General features: G+C 38.7%; 1 protein-coding gene across 3 annotated transcripts in view; it reads right to left on the bottom strand.

Annotated features, from left to right (window-relative positions):
- Positions 1-23,337, bottom strand: part of ELP3 (elongator acetyltransferase complex subunit 3) — a 100,051-nt gene that overhangs the window by 6,140 nt on the left and 70,574 nt on the right. For all 3 annotated transcript variants that reach the window (XR_007151744.1, XM_047857057.1, XM_047857058.1), the window contains exons 11-14: positions 23,194-23,284; positions 20,396-20,461; positions 18,548-18,775; positions 17,540-17,621 (exon numbers count right to left, since the gene is read on the bottom strand). Coding sequence is in view for 2 of the 3 variants with exons in the window: in XM_047857057.1 (XP_047713013.1) it covers positions 17,540-17,621; positions 18,548-18,775; positions 20,396-20,461; positions 23,194-23,284 (467 nt within the window). In the remaining variant the exon portion in view is untranslated. The remainder of the gene's footprint in view (positions 1-17,539; positions 17,622-18,547; positions 18,776-20,395; positions 20,462-23,193; positions 23,285-23,337) is intronic.

Below are 23,337 nucleotides of genomic sequence, written 5' to 3'. Positions count from 1 at the left end.
TCACAATGCTATGAAACTTGAAATCAACCACAGGAAAAAGTCTGGAAACCCTCCAAAAGCATGGAAGTTAAAGAACATCCTACTAAAGAATGAATGGGCCAACCAGGCAATTAGAGAAGAAATTTAAAAATATATGGAAACAAATGAAAATGAAAATACAACAATCCAAACGCTTTGGGATGCAGCAAAGGCAGTCCTGAGAGGAAAATACATTGCAATCCAGGCCTATCTCAAGAAACACGAAAAATCCCAAATACAAAATCTAACAGCACACCTAAAGGAAATAGAAGCAGAACAGCAAAGACACCCCAAACCCAGAAGAAGAGAAATTATAATAAAGATCAGAGCAGAAATAAACAATATAGAATCTAAAAAAACAGTAGAGCAGATCAATGAAACCAAGAGTTGGTTTTTTGAAAAAATGAACAAAACTGGTAAACCTCTAGCCACGCTTCTCAAAAAGAAAAGGGAGAGGACCCAAATAAAGTCACGAATGAAAATGGAATTATTACAACCAACCCCTCAGAAAAACAAGCAATTATCAGGGAATACTATGAAAAATTATATGCCAACAAAATGGACAACCTGGAAGAAATGGACAAATTCCTAAGCACCCACACACTTCCAAAACTCAAACAGGAAGAAATAGAAAACTTGAACAGACCCATAACCAGAGAAGAAATCGAATCAGTTATCAAAAATCTCCCAACAAATAAGAGTCCAGGACCAGATGGCTTCCCTGGGGAATTCTACCAGACATTTAAAGCAGAGATAATACCTATCCTTCTCAAGCTGTTCCAAAAAATAGAAAGGGAAGGAAAACTTCCAGACTCATTGTATGAAGCCAGCATTACTTTGATTCCCAAACCAGACAGAGACCCAGAAAAAAAGAGAACCCTGAACCTTTATTTTATCCTCTGTAATAATGTACTTAAGTTTTCAGGATGTTGAGTATTAAATGAGATAGTCTATGGAATGTGATTAGTGCAGGGTCTGAAAAAAGCCAATTCCTCAGAAACATTGGCTGTTATTATTCTTTTAAAGCTGTTTACGATCTGGTACCCAACTACATTTCTAGCTTTATCTCTTGCTACACCTCTCTTCTTAAAAATTATGCTTCAGCCTTGGTGAATTTAAAATTTTTTTAAGTTCTCTGCATATGTCTGGCTCTTTTTCTAGCTTCCAGGTCTTTGCTTATGCTTGTTCCCTCTAGCAAACTAATCAAACCTAAGAAGGGGGTGGTGGAAACCTCCATTTATAGGTCAGAAGCACTGGTAACAATCTGGACTTGCAATTGGCATTTGAAGTGAGGACACTCTTGTGGGCCTGAGCCCTTAACCTGTGGGATCTGAAGCTGTCTCCAGGTAGATAGTGTCAGAATGGAGTTAAATTACAGGACACACAGCTGGTGTGGCAGAATTGCTTGATGTGTGGAAACACCCTACATCCGGTGTCAGTAGCATAGGTATTCAGAGTATCATGTGCAATGTGAATGAAAACAACTGCGGTTTTCTTTACAGTGTTCTGCCCCCCAGAACTCCCCATGGTGGACTGTGCCACTGTTGGCCTCCCTAAGCGGTACGAGTTCTATTTACCTTTTTCTTTACTTTGTATTCCTAGTGCTTAGTATTGTGCATGAAATAGAGACTCTTAAATACTGAGAACTGAGGGTTTGATGAGGGTTTAAGGGGAAAGTGGGTGATGGGCACTGAGGAGGGCACCTGTTGGGATGAGCACTGGGTGTTGTATGGAAACCAATCTGACGATAAATTATATAAAAAAATTTATGGGGCGCCTGGGTGGCGCAGTCGGTTAAGCGTCCGACTTCAGCCAGGTCACGATCTCGCGGTCTGCGAGTTCGAGCCCCACGTCAGGCTCTGGGCTGATGGCTCAGAGCCTGGAGCCTGTTTCTGATTCTGTGTCTCCCTCTCTCTCTGCCCCTCCCCCGTTCATGCTCTGTCTCTCTCTGTCCCAAAAATAAATAAACGTTGAAAAAAAAAATTAAAAAAAAAAAAAATTTAAAAAAACCCCAAAAAACAAAACAAACCAAAAACCCAAAGAACTGTTAGCTCTTTCAAGTCTAGCCTAGTTCTTTAGCCCAAACATTTGCTACTTAGGAAAAGGACTTTCCCACCATGTTTTGTTTCCTATCTCCTTTGAAAGTTTTCAAGTGTTTAGAAAATTGAATTGAAGCTGACACAATGGAAGTAACAGTACTATATCATGTGATGACAGGTCACTGGACAATTTCCCTTTTAATTCAAGGATTACTGAGAAACCACAAGAGACTCCTAATGATAGGGAACAAACTGAGGGGTGACAGAGGGAGGTGGTTGGGAATGAGCTAGCTGGGTGATGGGTATTAAGGAATGCACTTGTTGTGATGAGCACTGGATGTTGTATGTAAGTAGTGAATCACTGAATTCTCCTGAAACCAATATTGCACTGTATGTTATCTAGAATTAAAAAAAAAAAAAATAGGATTATTGATATTCCATCTTGCACAATTTCACCTTGTCTCTACATTCTAATCATTACTTCTACTCAACATTGTGGCTTGGGATACAGCAAGAGGAAAACACACACAGAATATAGGTCAGATAGTAGCACACACCCACTGAATATAGGAAGACAGCTCAGAACCCCCAGAGGGGTACAACCACTTTATTGTTTGTACTATTTCCTAAAGCTCTTGTTCCATAAGCACATCCTATAGCCCAGCAATTATATTCCTGAGTGAAGAGAGAAATGAATGCTTATATCCAACAAAAGACATTATTTATAATATCCAAACAGGAAATAACCCAAATATCTATCAGTAGTAGAATGGATAAATTATATTTTCACCCACAGAATGGAAAAAGGAACTATAGCTATCTGCAAGAACATGGATGAACCTAAAAGGCCTAATATTGAAAGAAAGCACATATGAAAGATCCCATCAACACAAAGTGCAGACACAGGTAAAGTTAATTTTATGGTCCTGGAAGTCAGAGTACTGGTTACATCTGGAAGATGGTATGAACTGAAAGAGGGAAGGAGAGTCTCCTGGAGGGCTGAAAAAGTTCCATCTTAATCTAATAGTTACATGGGAATACAATTCCCATGCAAAAACTAATCAAGTGGTACACTTAAAATGTACTTTATTGCATGTAATATCTCAATTAAGAAAAAGGCTCAAGAGGGGCACTCCATTTTATAGATGTCTCAATGTGTTTTGAGAACTCAATTTGTCCAGAGAATTTAGGAAATAAGGTAGAAGGAATAGGATGAGTGGCTCATTCTACACTGAACCCTCAACTTGGACAAACCCATCACCAGGAGACCTCGGAATATACTTCCCCTATCCACAAAGAAGCTAGAATTCATAGCATCTCTCTCCATGCTAGCCGCTTCCCTTACTTATAGTCCTGTTGTTCGGTCACCATGCTGTGCTTCATTTGACTTGCATGTCTATCTTCCTAGAATGTAAGCTCTTTGAAGTCAATGACTTCCATCATTAGGAAGTGTCTGGCATATAATCAACTATTGTACTGTATTCAGTTATTATGTTGTATACATACAAAGAAATGTGCCCCTGAGGGATGTCTTTAAAAAGAAAAAAGAAAGAAAAAAAATTGCCTGTATGTTAGGTGACAGGTAGTGAAAATGACTCAGTGTAAAAGGCATGAAGGGCAGGGCTTTATCTAGTTCCAGCTTTCTTACCTTGTTAAAGATTTAGAGGCAGCTTTCTGATTTATACTGTTATCTCTTACCAAGTTGCCCCCACATTTTAAAGACATAGCTCTGGCTTTTTATATTTTCTAATTTCACAAAGTAGATGCCATTTTCCATGGACTTAATTTATTATGGAGAATATGTAAAAGTAGAGGTGATGTATCAAACTTCCATATACCCATTACCCAGCTTCAACAATGATCAATTAATTCACCAGACTGCTAATGCTTCTAGCTTTCTACTCATGTGAAGTCATAAAATACATTTGGTTTCCTTCCGGTTCTGCTCAGCTTGTTCACTGGAGGCATGTTTTAATTGCCTTCTTTCAAATAAAGATGGTGATATCTCCTTTACCATTAATTACCAGACTGAAGGTGTACTGTTGGTCAAAGTGCATCCTAGAACAGCTACACCTGTTATCTGTCCACCATAACCAGCAGAGGTGAGACAGAAGCAGTTCCTTACATCTAACACAGGACAGCCCTCGGATAAGTGCAAAGTTCAACAGAGTGTGCCCTGATTTCCTAAGCTGCTGAAAAGAACAGCTTTACTGGGGTAACACTAAGCATTCCTCAGTCATGATTCCAACTGAGCATACAGGCTCCCTGAGCTATTTATGCCTTTATAAAGGGCATGGGCCTTAGAAACCATTACAACTTGAGAAGAGGCATTCAGGCTTTGTGCTTTTTTGAAAGAAAGGTATATTTTCAGGCTCCTATCTTTGTTTCCACTAACATGCAGTAGCACGGAGATGGAAAATCTACTTCTGGATCCTTTGGGAAGATTTAAGTATTTTGGGGAAAGAAGTCTGACCTCCAGCGGGTCTGAACTCCAACCTCTTAAACAACTAAGCAAAAATACGCCCGTTTGTATTTCTTTGTGCCTCTTGTTTCTGGACAGCTTCCCCACCTCCATGCCCCTGCTGCATTTCTACAATCTGCAGAACAGGCTGGTAAAAGCATTAGCACTCTTAGCCAGCTTGGAGGAGAACAGGCCATCACTGGGGCTGGGTATGGGCCACACCCTGCTCCCCTCACCCCTTGGTGCTGAGCAGGGCTCCAAACAGTCCTCCTCACAGTAACTTTCCTCTTGTTAGTCGGCCAACAGCAAGCAATTACATTTCACAGCTGACGTCTGCCAGCCTCCTGGACTGACGTAGGCAGACTGTGTCACAGGCCTCAGCGTTAACACTGCTCCTGCCCTTGAGAAGAGATGCAGCGGACTGTACAAGTAACTGACTTCTCAACCTGATCGCTTGGGTGTGTCTGCAAAGCCCGGTGGGCTAGGGAATGAGCAGGACTTGAACCGATATGCAGCAGTCCTCAGGGTGCCTTACTAGCATTGTTAGTAGAGCATTCGGGATGGGGAGGGCAGGGGGTGGTCCAAATGCCTGTTTTGTTTTATCCTCTAAGTTCTGCAACCCAAAACCCAAATTCACCTATATTGTGGGGGCCTTTTTCCTACCCTTGGAGGCAGAATACATGTTTTAGCTTCATCGCTTTGCCAGATGTGATATGATCAAATGAGATAAGGTGGAAAAAGAGTATCCAGACACGTGCCTAGAGTAATATTCTGTGATTTGGCTTTGGTCACCAGCCTCTTTAGCTACCTTCAGCCACATCACATTCCTGAAGCCAAACTTGAAAAAGGAAAATATGTTATTTCAACCCTTTGAAACTTAAATCTGATTTTTCTGAGTAGGTACAAAAGATTGAGATGATGATTCATAATCATTAAAAAAAATCAGTGAAATAAAAACAAACTGTTTTAATTACTTTTGGGTTCAATTAATCAACTATTTATTGAGTACTTGGTATGTGCCTAGCAGCGTTAATACAAGGCAAATGTATTCATTAGTTTCATTCATTTGCTACTAAAATGAGACTTCATTACATCTCATTGATCGCTTAGTTGGATGGCACTATTTCACTCTTCAACAATGCCCACGTAGGAGAGTTGGGAAAGGTTTTTATTCTGAATGTCTGAAAACGAACCAGTTAACTCAATGGCCCTAAATCTTTGAAAGAGAATTTTTTCCCCCCTGCTATGTTATTTAAAAAAAAAAAAAAAAAGAAACTTACAAAATTACCCACATGTAATCTTAGCTCTTCAAAGCAGCTGACTATTTCAAATCATTAATAAAGCACATTAGTACCTTATTCTCCATCATCTTGGATGATACAGAGAATATCTGAGTAGAGGTATAAGATCCAACCTGCTACCCAGCAGCCTAAAATTCCTCTATCCATTCTGAAATGGCTATACCAAGGTAATAGCGAAGACAAAATGAACAAAGGATAAAAGTAGATAACTTGTATAGCAGTTACACAGAATTTAAATGAAACCTACTGTGGTAACTTAGAGTAGGATGACGGTGGTAGGTTATCTTACAGCTCTTAGATTTTTTTCCCCTCACACAGTGTCTGACCTAGGAGAGCCCACAAACTTCTAATTCAAAACTGGACTGGCTCTGTTCATATCAGTGCAAAATATCTGCTATGTCACAGATCATTCCCACTACTTTGCTCACGTCCCAAATCATTAGTGTGTCTCTGCAGAAGTTAAAGACTGTGCCATCTGCAACCTGGAAGGAAGTGGTATCCCTTATAGTCTTTTAAAAAATTGACTTTGAAAAAGCAAATGGTCAAATAGGAAACTCCAGAGATCAGTCCCTCCACTGAAACAACCATTAAACTGGAAAAAAATAGAACCAACCATTTTGAGGCACCAGAAATTGATAAGACACTTAGAGCAACTGGGGTGGGGGGGAGGGGGGCACTTGATGAAGGAGCTGCTGAACTCTGAGAAGAGAGCAGCAGATGTAAACCACATACTCTCCCCCATTCCTACAGCAGTTAGCTGAAGCCAGCTAGCTGTGTATTTTGTTTGGTTTGGAGGCTCCTGGAGGAACTACTGCCTTTGCTTTGGCCTCTTCTTTCTGTGCTGGGTGTTTGTTGTAAGATTTGAGGAGACATACAGCACCCTCCCCCATTTTTAAAGATCCAGACATTTAAGAAAATCTGTCAGGTCACAGGCTGATTGCAGAGAGGACAGAAACTTTAGTGTCCACATGCAACAAAGAACTGACTTTACAAAAATAGTTTGGAAAAGTCACTACACAAATGGATGACTGCAGCCCTTAAGAGCAATCCCTGAAGAGGGGGAGAATCTTTTATATTATTCAAATGTGCAGTTCTCAACATCAACAACAAAAACAAACCCAGGAAAATAAGGCCATTCATGGGAAAAAGAGAATTTGACAGAAACTGTGCCTGAGGAAGCCTAGATACTGGGATTACCAGGCAGAACAAACGGTATTAAATATGCTCAGGAGCTAAAGGAAACCATGAACAAAGAACTAAAGGAGCACAACCAACAAAAGAAAAATCACTAAGGGGGACTGTATCAAATTAAAAAGCTTCCATACAGCAAAAGAAATAATCAACAAAATGAAAAGACAACCTACGGAATGGGAGAACATATTTGTAATTCATATATTGAATAAGGAATTTTATCTAATATACTTAACTCCTACAACTTAGTAACAAAAGTCAATCTGATTAAAAATGGGCAGAGAAATTAAACTGACATTTTTCCAAAGAAGATATCCACATGGCCAATAGGTACATGAAAAGTTGCTCAACATCACTACTCATCAGGGAAATGCAAATCAAGACCACAATGACATGACCTCATTCATACCTGTTAGCCTGGCCATCATCAAGAAGACAAAAGAACAAGTGTTGGCAATATGTGGAGAAAAGAGAATCCCTTGTGTACTGTTGGCTGGGAATGCAAATTGGTGCAGCCATTATGGAAAACAGTATGGAGGCTCCTCAGAAAATTAAAAATAAAATTGCTATATGATACAGGAGACAAAGTGTTCAATTCATCAAGGTTTAACAATTATAAACACACATACACCTAACAACAGAGCCCCAAAATATTTGAAGCAAAAATGGACAGAATTGAGGGGAGAAATAAATAGTTCTACAATAACAATTGCAGACTTCAACAGACATTTTCAATAATGGCTTGAAAAATAAGACAGAAGATCAATAAGGAAATAGAGGACTTGAAAAACACTTTAAACTGATTAGACCTAACAGGCATATACAGAACACATCACTCAGCAACAGCAGAATATGCATTTTCCACAGGGGACATGAAGCATTCTCCAGCTTAGATCATAAATCAGGTCATAAAAGAAAACTTAATAAATTTAAAAAGACTGAAATCTTAAAGTATGAAGAAAAGTATAAAGAAAAAGAGACTGAAATTACTAAAATTAGAAATGAAAGAGAAATTTATTTATAGAAATAAAAAGCATTAGAAGAGAATACTATGAAGAATATTGATGTGTGTATACACTAACACACTGGATAACCTAGTTAAAATGGACAAATTCCTAGACACACAAACCACAAAGATTGACTCAAGAAGAAACAGGTCTATATGGTCCTACGACAAGTCAGGAGATTGAATCAGTAAAAAAAAAAACCTTCCAACAAAGAAAAGCCCAGAACTAGATGGCTTTACTTGTGACTTCTATTAAATGTTCATACACACACACATGCACACAGCATACACACGTGGAATATTGTTCAGTCTTAGTAAAGGAAGCATAATCTTTTAATGTTATAGTATGAATAAACCTAGAAGACACTATGCTAAGGGAAATAAGTCAGACACAAAAGGCCATATACTGTATGATTCCACCTCACAGAGACAAAGTAGATTAGAAGTTACCAGGGGCTGGGGTGATGGGAGAATTGAGAATACTGCTTAATGAGGACAGAGTCTCTGTTTGGGGTAATGAAAATGCTTTGGAAATAGTGGTGATGGTTGTATAACGTTGTGACTGTAACAAATGCCCCAAAATGTATACTGAAAAATGGTCATAACGGCAGGGGCACATGAATGGCTCGGTCGAGCATCCAACTCTTGATTTCGGCTCAGGTCACCATCCCAGGGTCATGGGATTGAGCCCAATGTTGGGCTCTGTGCTGAGCATGGAGCCTGCTTAAGATTCATCCATTCTCATTCTCTCTCCCTCTCTCTCTCCCCTTCTGCTTTTGTAGGCCCCCCCAAAAAAATTTTAAAAAAATTTTTTAATGTTTATAATGGCAAATTTTATGTCATATACAATTTACTACCTTCCCAAATTGAGAAAACAAGACTTCAAGGTCCATTAACTATTTTCAGGTGTTTGTTTGGGGGCAGGAATGTGGATAAGGGTAGGATATCTTTAGAGAGAAACCAGCCCAAAGATGGTCTATATTCTATAACCTAGTAGAAAGGTTAAGTGGCCAATATCATAGATCTAAAGGATTAAACATTTAGATAGGCTTATAAAGGGAAATACAGAAATGTCCTCATGGAAGAGAGATAGCAGACAAAAGGTCAGATGCAGGGGTTACTTGTAGGGGCCTGCCAAAGTCTACTTAGGACAGTGTTAGGTATAACTGTGCTGCCATGACTGGCTCTATGAAACCCTGATATTGGGTTTGGGACAAGAACTCTTGAATCTACATATGGCCAAAGACAGTCCATCCTGGGAGAAGGCTAAATGAAGTTTTCTGTAGAAAGGGACTGGGTAACTTAATCTCAAGTTAATGAAAACATATTTAACTTAGTAGGCAAAGGTGGCCGCCACCAGATCTTCTCTTTAAAAGTGGATATATTTCCTCTCTTTTAAAATGTGGGCTGGCCCAATGACTCTGGTAACCAATAGAATGGGGCATAAGTCACATTGTGGTAGACAGTCTCTAAGAGGAGGACTCCCAAAGTCCCTGTCTACTGGTATTCAGTCTTGCATAATCCCTTGAGTGTGGGCTGGACTTGTTGACTTATTACTAAGAGTAGGTATAAGGACTGTAGCTCCCATCTCAAGGGGCCGTCTCTGTGATCACTCTGCTGAGGGCAGCAAGCTGCCACGTGATGAGCAGCCCTTTGGAGAGGCCTACATGGCATGGTGAGGAACTGTGGCCCTAAGACCAACAGCCCATGAGGAACTGAAGCCTGTCAAACCACATGGTAAACCTGGAAGTGGATCTTTCAACCCCAATTGAATCCTGAAATGATTACAACTCCAGCTGATACCTTAACTGGAGTTTTATGAGATACTCTGAGGCAGAGGTACCTTGCTAAGTCACTTCTAGATTTCTGACTTATAGGAATTGTGATGACCGCTTGTTTTCAGACATTAAGTTTTGTGATTATTTATTACACAGCAACAGATAATGAATATAAGATGTTCTGGGACTTCTAAGTCTAGTCTTTGCTCCCTTCCTTTAAGAGCCCAGCCTTCATGCTATGAGAAATGCAAGTCAGGTAGAAAAGAACCAAGGTGCTCATGCTGACAGTCTCAACTGAGCACCCATTACCAGCTAGAACTGAAACTCCAGACAAGCCAACCTAGTCACAGCTGATGGCCATTTAAGCCACCCCAGCCAAGGTCCTAGACATCATGAAACAGAAGTGAGCCATCTTCTCTATGCCCAGTTGAATTTCTGACCCACAGAATCACCAAGAAAATAAATTGGTTGTTGTATTAAGCCACTAAATTTTGGGGTGATGTGTTACACAACAAGAGAGAACCAAAACAACCACTAATTAGTAGGATTTGCAGTAAGAGGTAACAGGGCACATAGGATATAGATCTGGGGCTTCTGGACTGCTTTACCAAACAACAGTGATTCATTCATAAATGGTGGATAAAGCAGACAACTGGATGCTCAGGGAGGTAGAGGATTGGGGGCAGGGGGCATAAGGAAATATAATCCCATGGTCACAATCTAAAACCCTAAATCCATCAGTTAATGTCTCAGAAATGTGAGTCAGAGACAACAGTTCAAGCCATGTGATAAAAAGAATAAGAAATTCCCTGTGTTATGTCTTGCTGGAATTAGAAATGCTTAAACTAAAAAGCTCTATAAAAACAGTATCTTGGTTGCTAAGGAAGGCAGCATCAATGTTTTCCAGAATTATTTAGTAATCTGTTCCCCCAAAGGGGAAGAATCTGCCAAATCCTTGCCTCTAAGATCTAAAAGAGGAAAGTTTTATCAAAAATTGAGTGGATTATAACAATGTCAAATATTTATAGAAAAGAACAATACTAATCACATGAAAGTTACATTGATAAGGAGTTAATACTGCAACAAACTAAAATCAGACATTGTGACGAAGAGCAGATGATGAGAAGTCTAGACTAGACAACTCTGGAGAAGGCTTCCTTCCTCAGAAAAAAGCCGATGAAGCATCTAACTTTACAACAAAGGCAGTCATTTATATCAAAGCACCCAGACCTCTCAGGAATATTATTAGAAGCCACATGATATAGCACTATTCCTCTTCCCAAGCAGAAGTACAGTCGTAATTCCCAATATCTATAAACTAAGAGGAACAAGAATGGGGAGAAAAAGTATACATATGTTAAGCATGTCAACATTAGCAGGGCTGTCCTCTGGGACATTAATGTGCACATTTCTGAGATACAAGGACACTTGATAGCATGGACCTAGGAAGAGAAACAGCACTTGCCAGATGCTGTTTCTCATGTGCCAACAAGCTACTACCTACTCCTATCACTAGCTTCTGCCTAGGAAACCTCACCATAAGATCCAAACAGTGGACACTCACCAGTGGCCTATTAAGGAATATTTGGAAAACATGCATTAGTTACTATAGTCATGAAATACAGAGAGAGGGATGAGTATAATGCACTTGATATGCAAAGTACTACAGTCTGGTATCTGATTCCTCTACAAATGAATGAATAACAAATCAGGGAATGCAGAGTCCTGGGAGGAGCTATGCAAGGATGCCTCCACAGTCCAGCTGCAATACACACACCAGTTGGCAAACATTTAGCTAATTTCTTATCTAGCAAAATAGTATTCCATATTATCATTGCTAGTCTAATGATTAAGAATCAAATTCTTGTAGCAAAGCAATATTTTATGTTTTTATCTATTATCTTTAAACAGAAAGATATTACCCACCACCACAATACAATCCTATTGGAACATGCACCAAAAAAGAAATATGGGGGCACCTGAGTGGCTCATTTGGGTAAGTTAAGTGGCCAGCTCTTGATTTTGGCTCAGGTCATGATCTCATGGTTTGTGAGTTTGAGCCTGGCATCAGGCTCTGTGCTGACAGTGCAGAGCCTTCTGGGGATTCTCTCTCTCTCCCTTTCTCTCTGGCCCTACCCTGTTTGCACTTTCTCTCTCAAAAATTATTTAAATAAACATTTAAAAAAACATTTAATTGTTAGAATGCTAAAGTGGAATAAATAGAGGAATATACAGAACCCTAACAATGTGCATTTCATTAGGGGATAATTTATTACAAGATAAATTATGTAAAGGGATGAAACAGAAACTACAAAAGAGCACACAATCTTTCCCCTTCCTTTCTGAGAAGTCCTATGCACATAGCACACAGGCGGCACAAACTAGTTTGCGTTTGGCAGGCTTCCTGTGTCCTTACCAAAGAAATAAGCCAAAATGAGGAAAAGCTTTTCTAGGCATTTTGGTAAGGATCAAGAGTCCATTACCAGACACATCTAGTTACAAATATACGCTTCTTTTCACCTAGATTATAATGCAGAGAATAAAACTACCTTCACCTTAAGTAAAGGGAGATGGGTTGCAGCCTGGAATACAGGTGAAGTTTCTGGGGTTCAGTAAGTAAATCTAAGCCATTTGTAGTTTAATGAAACCAAATGACTGTTATTTTCTGCCCACATATCATTAAACACTGGCTCTGGGGTACAAGATCATGAATTTCAGTCCCAGGAAACCATATTGGATTATGTAAGGCATAGGCATGTTGGTTTTTTCACTAGTAGGAATTGTAGATGTAGCTTTTAGAATCATATTCTGAGCATCATGATTTTAGAATGATCTCCTCTCCACAGTGACTTGTTTACTCACTCTATATTTAAGGTTTAAAGATTATTCATCCTATATATTTATCTTCCCCCCTTCTCTCTTCTTTGACTTTAAATGGGTTTAAACAAAATGGCTAACAGTCTCTGACTTCAGTGGATTTCTGTCATCAACCATTCAGACATTTTCCTCATTTCTCACCATCACTGTGTGATCTATCAGCCTTGCACAATTCTTGGCCAATGGCCATATTAATTTTCTACTTGAAAGAACACAAATAGAATACTGCTTATGACGAAGGTACTAGGGGGAGCTTGGGAATAGCTGTTTGTCTTGATGCATAGTAATTAGCTTGGCAAACAGAAACAGTAACATGATTGGATCTGATATCTAGCCAAAACTGCCAAAAGAAAAAAAAAATCATCTGTTGGGTATATTAAGTGGCTTTTTAAATAGCAGCTATCAACAGTTATATTTGCCCTTTTGGAAATGGTACGGGCAGTGTAACATCAGAGATCTCCAGTTTCCATGGTGATTATTAGTGACGGCATTTCAAATGTTGTAGGTTAGGTTCTACAGTATAATCACTTGTACTTGACACCATAAGACAGGGAAGAGAAAAAAATGGCTTCATCCTAACATATTTAAAGGAAAGAGAGATAAAAATCCACATAAACATGGCTTTTAAGTAGATACAATTTGTTAATCTTAAACAGGTGTATGTTGACAGAAGCTACATAAGCTGGTGAGAGATACTAAAGCACTTGGATATAATAGGGACTAATTAATTGCTTATTTAGCAGTAATTAACTGCCCACACATGTTATAAACTGGTTGTTCTTACCTTACTGGTTTACCCATTTTGTATGTACAAAAAAGATTATTTTCTTATTCTGAAGCAATCATGAGTTGAGATACAGTCTAAGTAGAGAGAAAAATTTATCTTCCTCTGGAGTTAAGGATAATCTGTGGGGTGAAGATTGAGTTAACTGTGCAGCCCAATTTCAACACCCCTCAAGGTCCAGGCAGTAGTATCTCATACTTCCTTGATCTGCCCTCTCAACTCCAGTCCCTTGAACATAGGAGACACTCAATACACTTGGTGATTCTGATGCTGATGAAGCCAATCATTTCATTTTTGCTTTAATTTTCAAATTTAGAGTTGATGGTTAACTTTGGAATACAGTTTACTTATGAAGACAATTATATATACTTAAAAAAATAGAATGAATAATCTAAAAGGTCTAAGTGCTTCACCTGACTCCAATAAACAAGAAAATTTTCAATTTCCTCAAGTAGCTATAAAGTCAGTCTTTTAAAAAAGGATAAATTAGCTGTAAAATATTCAGTATATGCCTTTTATAAACAAAATATATTGAGGTAACAAAGATAAAAACCAATTTGTTTTTAACAGGGAAAAATAGAACACATGGAGTCTGACTAGTGATTCAAATCAGATCTACTGTGCAGTTAATCATACTGTCTAGAGGCAGAATCAAAGATTATAAATCCAAATAACAGAAAATCTGCTGGCAAGTTGAGGGGAAGTCATAATGAATCAGAATGTAATTAAAAAAAAAAAAAAACTCGACATAAGTGCATTACTCTTACAGTCACTATAACCAGAATGATAAATGACCTGTCTCTCCCTTACTCAAGCTACTAGTTATGCCAGGACAGAATATGTAGGCCACCACTGTGTACAAAAGCCTGCAGACCAGAACAAGGATGGATTTACAAATCAAAGACAAGGTCAGAAAAAAAACGCTTAGATCACAAAGTAGCACCAAATTGTGATGAAGTCAATATGTATCCACAAATCATAGGATAACCTAACCATGGGAAACTTTATCATTTTTATCATCAAATATCTAACATACAAGGAGACTAAGTGCAATTACTAATGAAATTAAAGGGCTTCCTAACATGGTTTCAGGAAAGAATCTACTTAAAATGTAATCAGTAAAACACAAGTGGTTATGTTGAGAACTAAAAGAGATGAAAACACTAAGGGGCAGAATTATAGACTGCTAGAATTGTAAAAGATAACCCACCCCAATTTTTTTCAGTAAGGGAAGAAAGGTCTATGGAGATCAAGTGAAATTATCCAAGATCACAAGGAGTGAGGGCTACGGTCAACACAGGAATGGAATCCAAACTCTCCCGCCCCCAAGTGTCTCTTCCTATACAGCACACCTAATGAAGCACTGTGAATAAACACAGTAGACAAGCACCACTGCGATCATAAGGATATTTTCATTCCAAGGATCAAATTATGGAGAACGGTTTGACTTTTTACAAAAACTAATTTCACACACACACACACACACACACACACACACACAGAGTGTACTCAAAACAGAAAGACCAAAGTGAAATATGAACAAACATGGAAGGACAAAAGCTACATAAAAGGTGATGATAATGCATACTTTAAATCTGTACTACTCAAAGTTCTGAATAATGGACATCTCAGGTGTGTGATTCAGAAACTTAACTGAACAATATGTTACTAAATTAGAGGAATAAAATGCATCATACATAGAGAAATATTCTTGGCTTTTTTCATCAGAAGGGTGATCAGATCTTGAGTCAAAGAGAAAGTCAAGGTACTATGTGCTTTCCCTAATAGAAAGCAATGATGCAACTTAGAGACTAGAGTGACAGGAAATAATGCTTCCTTCCTCCCACAGAACTCACTTTAGTTCCAAAAGACAATCCAGGACTGCTCTTACAGAAACCCACTAGCCCAAAGAAACCCCCTATACAGAAATCTAGTAGTCCTACTGTAGCAGCTAAGGAGAAAGGTTCTTCCCAGCTTTTTTCAGCAAGACTCTTATTTTAAAAATTCTACAAGCAGATGATCTGAAATTGAGCTATTATTTAGATTATGATAAAAAGCTAGAAAGAGGACAGATGCTGATTTCCACTTAGAAAGACACCCTACTCATAAAAAGCAGAAACTAAGGCTCTTATGGGTGCCTGAATAGAACCTCAGCCAAGTCAGGGGCCCTCTGTGCATGTAACATTTCTACAAATGGATAGATATTATGAAGGCTAATGAAATAATGTGGAGAAGTAATAGAATACCAATGTTCTTTGGTTGTAAAATTGATTATGTTCCCACAGATACCAGAAAACCACGTGACTGCACAGTAGACTGCGGGTGTGCAGGCCCCACCATGGTCACAGAGAGTATCTTTCCCTTAATGGTTTGGAAGAGAATATGAAAACCTTGCCATTCAAAATGTGGTCTGAAGACACAATTAGCACAGGTATCACTGTAAGTTGGTTAGAAATGCAGGCTCTCAAGCCCCACCCCAGACTGAATCTCCATTAAAAAAATTTTTTTTAATGTTTATTTATTTTTGAGAGAGAGGGAGAGACAGAGCGTGTGCACGCATGCGCGTGCGCGCGCGCGCGCGCGCGCGCGCGCACACACACACACACACACACACACACACACACACACACACACACGAGTGGGGGAAGGGCAGAGAGAGAGGGAGACAGAATCAGAAGCAGGCTCAAGGCTCTGAGCTGTCAGGACAAAGTCCGATGCAGGGCTTGAACCCACGAGCAGTGAGATCATGACATGAGCCAAAGTCAGAAGCTTAACTAACTGAGCCACCCAGGCGCCCCCTGAATCTGCATTTTAACAGGATCTCTGGATAATGTACAAGCACATTAAAGCCTGAGAAGTACTGTGCTGAACACACTGACAGTGTTCTAGCGAAAGGGACTGCTGAATGTCAGGTGCTTTCAACCCTTCACAGGTGTGTGTGTAGAGTAAGTCTCAAGTCAGGCTGGACCTCTTTGGGGAACAGGAAAGGTTGACTTCTGGACAACCACAGGTTACAACTGAGACGTAAACATTTTTTATTACAAATATCAGTATCGCTTAGGTGAGCCTCTTTTTAGTGAAATTAAGGTAATTTAGTGAAATTAAGAGAAAAATATATAAAGCTAGCCATGTTAAGAAATGTTTTACTAATCCATCTGGATAATGCCAAAAACCATAGCCAGACTAAATGATTAAGTGAGCCAGGGTCATTACATTTTCATAATTATAATCATTAAAACCTGGGCAAGGGTGTTGATTTATTGATTAGCAACAATTTATTTATTTTTTTTTTAAACTCATTTCAACTCTCATTTTCAGAAAAGATTATTTACAAGATCTTAAAAGAAAAGAATCTGCTTTAAGAAAGGAGCATGTTTTCTAATGGGAAAATAAACCTGGAGGAAAAAAACCCTACGTTCTGATCATGGCTTTTCCACATTAGCTTCTTATTAGGAATAGCAATTTTTGGGATATAGTACTAAACAGTAGGAGTGAAAGGGTATCTATATTATTTCTTTTTCTCTCACACTAGAATTTCCTTTTTGTGACCACTTCCCTTTGTGTGATGTCCCACACAAAGTATGGGGAAAGCTGCAAACAAGGGAAAGCTGTTCCCCGAAGCAAAGTCACTGAGAGCAATATTTATGGAGCAAAGAACTCTGCCTTTAAATATCTTGTACTGGCAACTGAGATTCCATTTTAACTTTCTGAACAACAGTGTTGATAACAGCCACACTGGTTTACTTTTTCTTGGATCCATATCACCAAATTTCATTTTCTCAGACAGAGTAACTGGGCACAAAGCACAAGAGAGGAAATGACGACTAGTGGGGCAGACAGATGACGGGTGTGACAGCAAGAAAGACAGGACACCGATTACTGGTCTTGCCACTCTGTGCTTCTGAAAGCTCTACTCCACCAGACTACTTACAGGAATTCTGTGTGTGAGCACAAGTCTTTTACTGTTGTACTTGGCCCAATCCTGACTAATCATAAATAGGGGTAAGAGAGGCCTGAGATAGTTTTAACTGTGATACCAAGTTAAAATGTGAATGAATCATGAATTTTGCTCTCCTCCAGTTACCTGATATAACAGCTATTTTCCCAGATCCGTGTTCTTCTCTAGCTATTCTTTCTGCCTCCTCCATCAGAAGCATGCCAAATCCCTGGAAGGAGCAAAGGAGGGGATTAGGGAATTGAGAAGAAAGGAAGTCAGTAAGAGGGGTCTGTAAAACAAAAAGGCTAATATTTAGTAGTTGCTAAAATCTGCTAAAATAAGAATGACAAAAAAAAAATGCATGGGAGTAAGAAAAGAGAAACCATTCAATTATACCAAAAATACCCTGTAGCAGACTAGTAAAAAAGGGAATAATTTTGCAACAAAAGCCATCAAAAGGTATTCTGTGGATGATGTAATCTCATCACAGCAAGGGGGCAATTGCCTCTCAACTTCCTGTCTCTTTTTAAATAAGTTCTAGGCAATCTCTAGGTGATGAAGTCTGGGGCATCTAATCTTGTATCTATTAGTCACCCCTACAATTTCTAAAAGGTTTTTGAAACCAGGCAATATTCTTAAATCACTAAGTTTGGGGTCTACTCTGTACCCACCAATAGTGGTTTTAAGCCACTTCCTGGAAATTTTAAAGAGTGAGTTATTTCTTTATTTAGGTTGTCTGTGGGGAGTGGAACAGCATTCCACTACATGTCAGATATAGCTTGCATCTATGAAGACCTTTAATATTTCACAAGTGCTTTCACATTATCATCTGCTTTGATTTCATAATACATAGTTGAATCATATGAAATTGCTGGTATTAGGCCATTTCTGACTTTCAAAAATAGCAATTTCATATGGTTCAATCTAATACTATATTCTACCTGAGTCTCCAATTTGTCTCTCGCTCCTCCTCCTTCACACTCAAAAGAAAACATCTCTGAACGTACAATATTAGTTCTTCAGTTTCTGTCCTTGCCTTTCCCCCTTCCTCCTTCCTCCTCTGCCTCTGCCCCCTCCTTCTGCCCATTCCTTTTCTCTCTTCCTCCTTTGGGCAAGTTTCTAATTATAGTCAAATAGAAATGGAATACAGGATACCTGATGCTGAAATTTAGTAGGATCTCGACTGCTCACAGGGACTACACTTCCGTACACATGCAGCTCTCGAACTATGGAAACACCTCCAACCAATTCAAAACGGAAGGTTTCTTCCGAACATTTTCGTAATCTCAGGAGGCCAATCAGAATGTCTTGATCTGGGTCTTCATATGATAAGAATGTTTCCCAGCCACCATTCGCAACATAATCTCTCCTTACCAATTCAACCTGTTTAATAAAAAGTCACACACACAAAGTTTTTTAAATTAGAGAAAATTCATTTTTATAAGTATTTATTTAGGTTAATACACACAATTAAGGATAACGAATAATCACGAATTAGGTTTCTTTTTACTTGTCTACTTTCAAATATCAATGATTAAGAAAAAGTTCATGCCTTGTTCATGGAATATTATAAAAGGAAAACAATTCTATAATTGCATAAATATTTGAACTTCATTAACCTTGAGATTCTTACAGAGATCTGGCTCAGTAAATGCTTCTATGTACTTAAACCTCTGATCCTCCATGAAGAGTCTCGAAGGTAAAATTACATATTATGTCACATGCATAGCTCTTGGGAGCACCACTGAGCCCCAGAACTGTTAGGTCCTCAATGGTTTCATTTTCTAGCCTTTGCTTCTTCCACTAAAACCTGATTTTGGGGGAAAAATGTGTTACTGGTCACTTGTTCCTTGATGGGCTTTTAAGAAAGTATGGCATCCCACAGGGCCCTTAAAATATTATGACTAGTTATAAGATTAAACATTAAAGAAAATTCAAGAACTGGAGAGCAGCTTATAGGGGAAGCTCTGTGGTACCAATCTACATAGGCTTTTGACTCTTCAACTCACTGTTCAAGTGGCCCTTGAATTTTGCATCTGCATAAGCAATATGTAACAATATTCAGAGACAAACCTACATATATGGGCATGGTCACACTCAGACACATTGTGAAGATAGGCTGACTGTACCAGTAGTGAAGTGAACAATTCACACCAATGCTTAAATTTCCTCTCAAACTTAACGTTTACTAACTAACTGGATTGCACAAGAATTTGGAAAAATGATTAACTGTGCTTGGGTCTACTTTTTTCTTCAAAAGGTCCCAGATGTTAAAAACATCAATTAAACAAACCATGCATTTTGAGAACAGAAATATCAATGCAGGTGTCATCTAATCTCTCTCAAGTAGGGTTCCACAAAAGAGCTAATCCCCACAGAAAGTTTGGCATATAGCTAGGCATTATACGTACATAGGAGAGAAGTTAACTCATTACAAACAATGACTACTTTTAGGCATCAGGCTTAAGTTTTGTGGAACCCTTATTGACAAGGGCCCTGAATTCATCTGATTACCACCAATGGGCAATAATTTTAATAGTTGTAGTACCCACAAAGATAAACAGATCACATTCAGCTCTACCTGAAGGTAGCCACTAGCTGTATGTAGCTATTTATATTTGGATTAAAATTAAATAAAATTTAAAACTTAGTTCCTCAGTTGCACTGGCCACTTTTTAAGTACTTACCATCACATGTCACATTGGACTGACACCACATTGGATGGCACAGATTATAGCTTGCAACCCTGCAGAAGGTTCTAGTGGACAGTGCTGATCTAGAATGAAGTTCAGACTTGGTTTTCCTAACCTGTCTCTTCTACAGTTCAGCCACCCTCATATTTGTCTTTCCTGTTTTAACATCTATATTTGATCCTCAATTACTCTTTGTTTAGTTTACTTATTAACTTCTAGGGATCAGTCCTGTTGGTAAGAAAGTGTGGGTCCAGGTCTGAAAAAAATTTATGAACAGGACCCAATCTCTCTATAAAATGAAGAAACTAACCTGGTATGGCCGTACTTTGTGATGAATTTCTTGGATTCCAACCTCTCTGGTTCTCACGTCTCGACACTGAAGAAAAAAAAAAGTGGAGGAAAGGGGCAAATACAAAACTGGGTTAACTAATTCAATTTTTATTCATAGCTTTCCACCAAACCCTGAGCTCAAAATTAAGTTTGGACATAATTTACAATGAGATAATAAGAACTAAATTTAAAAATAAAACCATCTTTAATAAATCTGAGGATAGGGGAAAACAAAGTATGAAGTTAGTATAGTATTGCTTTACAAACAAGCTTAGAATTCAGAGATCAATATATGATACCCAAATAACATATGTCCTAAAACCTGGAAATAGTTTTTTTTTTACCCAGGGGATATAGCTGTACCTGTAAGTAGAACCCAAAACTATGTATACAGAAGAGTAAAAAGCAAATTCCTAATTTTTAAATATCTTCATCATTTTATGGCAGTTAACATTTTTAGCATTACCATGCTTGTATCATTTAGAAGTTGGAAAGACTGCTGTGGTATTTTTTCTTTTTTTCAGAGAAGGGCACTGTGGGAGAAAGGATGGGAGGGAGGGAGGGAGGGAGGGAGGGAGGGAGGAAAGGAAGAAAAAAGATGGAACCTAGAGCTATTTATTATACATCTGAACCACAGTCACAAGAGCATCACTGGGAGGCTGCAGATGATATACATGCAATGCTTCTCCTTGTATGGCCAAGCTTATGTGATAGGACTCTCACGTCTTTTTTTCTTCTTCTTAATGTTTATTTAAGGGGGGAGGGGAGGGAGGGAGAGAGAGGGAGAGGGCAAGAGAGAGTGAGTGAACACTCAAGCAGGGGAGGGGCAGAGAGGGAGAGAGAGAATCCCAAGCAGGCTCTGCACTGTCAACGCAGAGCCTGACACAGGGCTCAAACTCCCGAACCGTGAGCTCATGACCTGAGCCGAAATCAAGAGTTGGATGCTTAACCAACTGAGCCACCCAGGCACCCCGTGACCCTCACTTCTACTCCACAATACAGTATACATAACTACATAGCCTGACATTTATAATTACAGAGTCATTACAGTATTCCATTATATATCCCATGGTATATTTTCCCATACAGAACTGTAAAAATTATTTTCAGGATTCTAACATTTTCTACCAGTGAGAAAAGATCACCCTAGGAAATGTGATGATGTCATGCAAGCTATACTACTAAAACAGCATTATTTATGAAGTGCTGTTATATATGTAAAGAATTCCACGAGAAAGATAAGAGCTCACTATTCAGTTTTATAAAAACAAAGCTATTTCCATGTTCCAGACATGAGCCCAAGATAATAATGCTTTAATGTGGATTCCATGAACTCCAAAATTATATAGCAAACAAAGATCACAAGTCTCTATAATTATAAATCTATTACATTTAGATGTTGTCTTTTAGCTACAGCAGTTCTATACAGTAGGTTGCATGTGAACAAGCTATAGTTACATGCTCTTAATGAACACCTGCATGCCTTTTTGGTGGTGGTGGTGGGGGGGGTGTTATGAGAGAATGCTTTTTAAAAGTAGAGATTGGTGTGTGCTCATTTTCTGGTAAAGACAGTCTGTGAGCTAGATGTCTTTCAGCTGTCTTCAGTGTTTAGACTCAAACCCAATTTAAGAGAGAATATAAGGGATACAGGGTTAACGACGATAGCTAGATGATGAAATTATCAGGATAACCAGGTCAGGTCAGTCACTTTGGCTGTGGTATTCTCAGAGGAGAGAGGTGCTGGAAGACAAGGACAGCTGGAGACTGGGAAGAAGAACGGGCATAATACAGACTTGTCTGCTTGTTTGGTGCTATTAATTACTCTGATTACTGTATTTGCTATTTTTCCAGAACTTGAAATTGTCTTTTTTTTCTTTCTTTTGTAGAATAAGCTGATCATGTTCACAAACTCTCCTTTGGACAATTTTCTGAAAAGCTTTCTCTATAACAATTTAACTGAGAGAATAAAATGTCTTGGGCAGGTGCACAAACATGACATGCAGTCTTCAAAATGATGTCTCTCAAAGTCTGTATTGTTCATGAGAACATCCCACAGCTCCATTCCAGACCTAGTGAATCTGAATTGCTGAAGGCAGAGCCCAGCAATCAATGCTCAGGCCTTGACCCCACTTCTGGCTTTTCCTCTTTAGCAGCTCTAAGAAGGAGTTTCTAGGGCACTGTGAATTTATGTTATAATCACCTTGATGTGATTTATGAATCATGTGCAGAGACTGTTAAGTTGCAGATTCCTGGGCTCTTCTGCATGTCCAAGGCCAGAAGAAAGAAGGTGTTTAGTAAATATTTGAAATAAGTAAGTACTTGAAAAACATGGGGGTGGAGCAGGGCAAGGGACATTGGAATATGTGGGCAATAGCACTGTTTCGTAATCATTTTACACACGTTATCCTGGTGTCTTCAAACATATACTCATATCTTCTATCTCCACTAGTCAAGAACTGAACACCCAATACTTCAAAAGAAAAAAAAAAAGAAAAAAAGAAATACTTCAAAATTTAAAAAAGAGAGTTGAGATCATAGTTGGCATCTGGCACCCTTAAATCGACAAATATGCTCTTTTAGAAGAAAGCAGAGGGGTGCAAGGGAGAAGATGCAGCCTTTGCAACCACTGGTTTCAACTTCATGTTTTATATACACCTAGTAAGAATGCCTTCAGTATATGAAAACTTTTTGACCAAACTTGGGAGTCTGTGTGTACCAAAGTTAAGTGCCTTGTGTTTCAGATTACTTTGATCTCAACAGTTACTGTCAGACTCTTACCTGTATTCCAAGGTCTTTCATTCTTGCAAATGCCAGCTCTCTCAAATTACCATGCTCTACTCCTGAGCTGACTAAGGGCATTGGAATATCTCTGCAGAAAAAAAAAATCAGCTGTTGCAATATATAAATCATTCTCTACAGCAG

This window comes from Prionailurus viverrinus, chromosome B1 (assembly GCF_022837055.1).
Source record: "Prionailurus viverrinus isolate Anna chromosome B1, UM_Priviv_1.0, whole genome shotgun sequence".
In the NCBI taxonomy this organism is placed as follows: domain Eukaryota; kingdom Metazoa; phylum Chordata; class Mammalia; order Carnivora; family Felidae; genus Prionailurus; species Prionailurus viverrinus.
This window is presented reverse-complemented; position numbering and strand designations above follow the sequence as displayed.